The 5925-nt window shown below is 42.4% G+C and overlaps 1 protein-coding gene across 1 annotated transcript; it reads left to right on the top strand.

The window, feature by feature from the left end:
• The first annotated feature begins 421 nt into the window (after positions 1-421).
• On the top strand, positions 422-5348 carry LOC146208447 (uncharacterized). Its single transcript, XM_084593757.1, has 4 exons — positions 422-547; positions 2569-2627; positions 4340-4421; positions 5161-5348. Exons 1-4 carry the CDS (start codon positions 502-504, stop codon positions 5166-5168), a joined length of 195 nt encoding a protein of 64 aa, XP_084449883.1. The 5' UTR covers positions 422-501; the 3' UTR covers positions 5169-5348.
• The last annotated feature ends 577 nt before the right edge of the window (positions 5349-5925 follow it).

Raw genomic sequence — 5925 nt, forward strand, 5'->3', positions numbered from 1 at the left:
TGAAGCTGTTGTTCCAGAAGAGCCTGGAAAAGACGAGGAAGCGGCTATGGGCCTCAATGCATCTAAAACGGTGGTCGTTTAGTAGTCGCGCCATTGCCGGAACTCGGAGTTGGACACAAGAAAACTTGGACGGCGTCCTTGTTTACATATGGCACGTGTAAGCCACGAGACGTGATCAGCCGTTGCAATGGGCACGTGCAATGAAAGTATAAGCGTCTTACTTTCATAGCAACATTTGGCCCCGGTCGTTTCTCTAGAAATCTTACGTCGTGATTGGCAGCGCAGCTTACGAGAGGTATTCCAGCTTGCTGCTATCACGGAAGGAAAGCGCGGAAAGGCCTTCCCGGAGAAGGCAATCTTTGTTTTGCACGCCTATAAGTGGTGAGAGGGGGCGCAACCAGACACCGGATACGCCGCCTGTACGTCGGGCAAACGAAATAAAAGCAGTCCGCATCGTTCTTTTGGCCGCTGTCGTCTTCTGTGGTCGCGACTAACACGACAATGAAAAACTCTGCAATCTTATTGGCAGTGCTGCTGCTTGCCGCAGGTGAGTCACAATCTATTAAGTAACCTTAGGACCAAGTATCCTATCTTTTTTTTTCAAGTAAAAGAGTATGTTCATGTATCTGATCCGACAATATTTGTGGCTCTTACACAAAAAATATGAGCTATAGTATAACGAAGGAGTAACGAAATCCTCTTCACCATGAAAGTGCTTTTCCCTTAGGTTGCCTTAGAAGTATAGGAGCTTAATAAGGTCAGCAAGCGGTGAGCGAAGTTCTTATTCAAGCGTATATTACCACTTCTAAAACGGCGATGAATGTAACAAATTTTTGAGCTGTTCGAATGATACATAAACTGATTTGAGTGTGGCTGCTCGCTCTGTTGTAGAAGCATTTGTTTAAGAGCTGGGCTTCCAATGGACCAGGATTTAAATACATCTGTTGTGTTAAATGTGGCATACCATAATGCGTGGAGATAAAATTCCAAAACTACACCTTCATATGAATAAGAAAATTGGTAAATTCTTGGCGTACGATCTTCGCCCAAGCATGGGACTTTGCTTGAATGTATATTAATACCCGTGTTTTCCCAGATAATGGTATCCTTCTTGCTTTAGAAAAACATGCATTCCTAATCTGATACAGTGGAATCATCGCTTAGAGGTATCGGCATTACAGACGTGGGCGCACTTGGACACGCACAAGCGACGAACTTAGAGAAACGCTGCAATTACCTTTGCCCATAGAGAGGGTCGCCGCCTATTGTACTAATTATCAGAAAGCTCAGGAGAGTATTATTTATCTCCCCTGCTCCCAACTGGAAGTTACTGAAACAGACAAAACAACAGCTGGTGGAGATTACGAAAACCGCGCTTGCGTTTGAGGAGCAGTTTACTGGCGGAGGTGAGGTTTTAGTAATGAATAACGCGCCGTGCAAATATGAAATATAGTTGTAAACCCTGGGACATGTTTTCACTAGTGGCATCACTTAATATAGGATGGATTGCTTAAAATAGCGAAGTATGCAATCAGAATAAGAATCTTTTAACCTGATGCCAAGAGTAGGATTTAGCATGAAACCAACAAAAATCTGAAAGATTTATGTGCCGTAGATTAATTCCACCCCCCCCCCCCCACACACACACACACACACAAAGCATGATAAAAAAAAACACACAGAAAAAATGGGAACGTCAGCATGCAATGCTGTAAAATTACAGCTTCAGTAAAGAAGACTGAAAAAATTTTATGTTCCTAGATCGGCGACCGGGATAAGTTTAGGCTATTCGCGTAGCCTGTGGCCAGAGCCGAGATCAAAGCAACCTGAGCGTGTCGCTACCACCATGCGCAATCGAAGCCCACATAAATATAGAGGCATCAGTGGCAGTTTGCTGCAAATTTCGTCGTTTGATACTTTCTGCCTTTCGTAGAGGCCTGAGCCATGACAATTCCTCTTTACCTTACGCATAAAGAAGAAGCTATGAGAGTATGGCTTAACATCGTGGTCAGGAGTCTGACAAAAAAACATTGCCGCATGAAAGATTGTCGTAATTCGAAGTAATGCTAATTGAGAAACTCATTAACTACATTCATCATCACTGTATTTAGGTGAAAAATTGTCAGCTACTGTATCGTTAACCTGTTGCTTAACTATGCGGTGTTATTTTACCCGGAGGCGAACTGAGTGAGGTGCTTTACGCTCAATATTTTCGTATACGATGAAAACAAACAATAAGAACAATGCAATGCCAACTATTATTTTACAGTCTTTCTGCTCTCGATTATAAGAACAGTGGTATCCGAAAATCAAAATCGAGACTAATTAGGCAATAAAGTAAGAAATGGAGGGAGAAATTATTTCATAATATATCAGAAAAGTGTCATGATAATGAGCATATTTCTTTTATCAATTCCCACGAAAAACACCCCCCCGCCCCCACACACACACACTTTGTTACCGTGAAGTGTTGTTAAGACGCACTGCGGTGGGCAAAACTGTATATAGAGTTGTTAATTGTTTTATGCAATTAAGCATATCTGTACCATGGACATAAATTTCACGCAGTGATGGTGTCTGAGGCGCAGCGCTTTGGCGGAGGATTCCCTGGAGGTCGCCGGTGTGGTGTAAGTATAAGTGTATTACGGTTGTCAATGAAAGCATATGTAGGGACCTAGGGCGAACATGAATAATGAAATGAATGGGGTTTTTCAAATTTCAAATAGTGTAGTTAACATTTTGCCGATGCACTTCTGATTGCTCGTGTGTAGCTTTAGAGCGAAATTATATCAACTGCTATATTTGTTAAATAGGTAGTCTATACCATAACGTTTTTCTTTACACTGATGCTTGACGGTTTAACCTAGTGAAAATCACAAAACGGTAGACAGAACATCTTAGGACTACATTAAGCTATTCAGAAAATTCGTGATTTTCTTCGCGTCATCGTCATCAGGCTGACTACGCTTTCTGCACAACAGATACATCATCAATATCTTTTTATTCGGGTTCTGTGCTAGGTGTGGCAACCTTTCCACACAAACTTCCTAACCATACCCACTTACCTCAGTTTCTTCCACCCCATGTTATGCTTCCTTTCTCTAGAAATCGATTTCGTTACACTTCACTGGGGTACCGGTTAAGTTCAATCTGAACGGTATGCCATTATCGGGATGAACTTGTTTCTCAAATTCAGGAGATATTTGCAAAACAAGCGGTAGAAAAAAAGGTCAGAACAGAGATCAAAATCAATGATAGGGGCGCCTAGGAGGCGCGCACTGCGGCTATGGGGTCCGAAGACAAAACGGTAGCGGCCATTGGTTGAAGCAGCCCGCAGGGCACCGCGCCGCAGTGCAGGCTGACCGCCGCCCGACTGCTCCGATCTCGACGACGTATTGCCACTGATGGTGCAGTACGGTGACATCGGCACACCACGGACCAACACCGAAGTGGCACAAGGATAAAGGTAGAGAATATGCGTTTGCTGACGACCTGCCAAACGATCCCCGCCGACGAACATCGGCTACCGTGCCCTTACATAGCGATCATGCTCCAAATGTTGAGCAGGGACTACGATGGCGCTTTCGCTCGCGCGTGTACATTTTGCGGTTGGAGAGAATAGATATTTGGTAAGACACATGTAAACGGTGTCGTGCTTCGTATAAAAAGCTTCAAGTTGGCTGTACAACGGTGTACATTTCGCTTAAACGGTTTTCTTTTTTGCTCCGCAGTCGATGCCACGCCTGACGTCTGCTGCGGTGAAGCATTTGTATATCATTAGCGTTGTTATCGCCTCTACTGCAATTGTCTAGCATACCGCACATACAAACGTCACCCGATACGGCAATCGCGATAGATGTACAACCTTTATGCGCAAATTCTGCATGAAATATGTCAGCAGGCAGGCAGGCAGCTCCGGCACTCCGTAAGTGCACTGCTGCGCCTCTAGCGGCCCTATATGAAACTGACCCTATATGAAACTTCAGCCGAAGCTTCGTGAAAAGAAAGAACATCAAAGGACTCGCTGTTGATAACAAGCTTGTGATTCTTGGCTGCGGCGAGCAAAAGGCAAACTGTATGAGCGGCTTGTGGATGTAAACTCGAGTGACTTATGTGTTTTCAATTCCGTGCGTTTTACCTGAGAGCACTAAGTAGTCGAATTTTATTGCAATATTCTAGGTGTCCCATTGCCAGAGGTTCGCACAGTACGCAGGCTGATAATTGGTTCCAATTTCCAGTGTACTGATGCTGCATGCTTTGCTTTTTTTTTTGGCATCGAAATGGCAAGCAATTAATATGGCGCTTAACAACAGCAATGTTTTCTTTTCTCTTTTTGCAGAGGCAGGTTTGCCGTCGAGGACAACGGTGCATTGAAGTGCCCGTGAGATGTATTAGAGCTCCTTGCCCGCGGGTTTTTAGATGTAAGTCCGACTATTGGAGACCACATCACCTGGCACAATCTAACGCGTGTACTTTTATTACCTCTCTTTTCTTATTTTGGGAAGTGTCTATTGAAGTATTATTTTATAGTATTTCGCCAAAATTGCTCTTTGAATCCAGTGCTTGCTGAAATTGGTGCGATGAGACAATTACCTATGTGAACGAAGCTGGGGTTATGTTAAGCATAGATACACGGGACTGACACTTCAGAAAGGCCCCAGATGTGCTCTCTGCAACAAAATAGCAAGTATAAAAACAGATGTGAAGAATAGTTCGAGCAATAATGAGGCATTTGTTTTATATCTCACGCATTAAGACGCAAAATGAATAATTAATACAAGTCTCTTTCCATTTGGATGCGTTCATGCCCCCTTCCTGTTAACTGCACGTCGCAGGCTAATATATTATACGCTCATTTTATTTCCTGTTGACGTGGTAATAGGGACAACTTATGAGTTAGCGACATGAAACGTCATATGCACACAGTATAGAGACAAAATGAGACATACTTTAAGCAATCAACCACGGTATATAGCATGAAAACTACTTGAAGATATAAACTAAGATTAACAATAGGTCCTGGCACAGAACAGTCGCGAAAAGGTAATGATGTATCGTAGTACAAAACAGAAAACATGCATGCTAAGAAAATTGATGGTATCCTGGATTTCTCCTATTGCTTGGTACTGACCCTTATTCGTTTTTTTTTTTTTTTTGCAGGTGTGTGAACGTGGAGAGAAAAAAAAAATCAACTCCTGCTTTTATGCACTTTCATCGGGTGTTTTATTTATTACATGATAAGAAAGAAGGAATTATTTAAAGCGAGTATAGTGAAAAAACACATTGGGGTGACCATTTCAGTGTCTAGAAATGTATTCTTTCCACGGCAATAAAATTTTTTTGGTATACTCTAGCTCTATTATTGCTGCCCTTTACAGGAAGAAAAAAAATCGATACAAATCATCACAAGTGTGCAGAGTAACCTGGAAATCAAGGAACTTAGAAAAACTCATAATGTTTCTACAGTGAATGGTGATGGAGAAGGCTCTAATTGGAATATAAATTTTTCAAACGCATCCAATTAACTCGCAGCTTCAATTTTCCTTAACTTTCTCCGCACTCTTTTTTCCGTTATTCCACATGTCCCTCACTCCACAGGAAATCTTGAGAAAGCAAACAACACTAAATGATAGAGGTTGCCGTGAGCGTTAGTATGGTGTTAATAGGGTTAGCTGCAACACGGCTCCCTCTGGCCGTTTGCGCCGACGCGGATTAACGAAGCTGTTGCACGCTTGATTTCACAGGCTGATCTTAGAATTTTATGGAAAATGCACTTGCTCACTCTAAGATTGTGCGATACATGAACAGTACCATTCTTTGAAAGTAGCGCTAATTTTGTAGGCAACAAAGCAGAGTGAGCATGCAGATTTGTATAAATGAAATTTTACGTAGCATATATTTCTGCCGCTTATGATAGTGCAATTT

The sequence above is a fragment of the Amblyomma maculatum genome, chromosome 1 (assembly GCF_055883805.1).
Source record: "Amblyomma maculatum isolate TAMU_Amacu chromosome 1, ASM5588380v1, whole genome shotgun sequence".
Taxonomy (NCBI): domain Eukaryota; kingdom Metazoa; phylum Arthropoda; class Arachnida; order Ixodida; family Ixodidae; genus Amblyomma; species Amblyomma maculatum.

Excerpts from the sequence above, each read along its gene's own strand:
- LOC146208447 (XM_084593757.1), top strand. The coding sequence starts at position 502 with ATGAAAAACTCTGCAATCTTATTGGCAGTGCTGCTGCTTGCCGCAG. Across the intron at positions 548-2,568 it reads AGTGCTGCTGCTTGCCGCAG|TGATGGTGTCTGAGGCGCAG; the intron begins GTGAGTCACAAT and ends AATTTCACGCAG. Across the intron at positions 2,628-4,339 it reads CTGGAGGTCGCCGGTGTGGT|AGGCAGGTTTGCCGTCGAGG; the intron begins GTAAGTATAAGT and ends CTCTTTTTGCAG.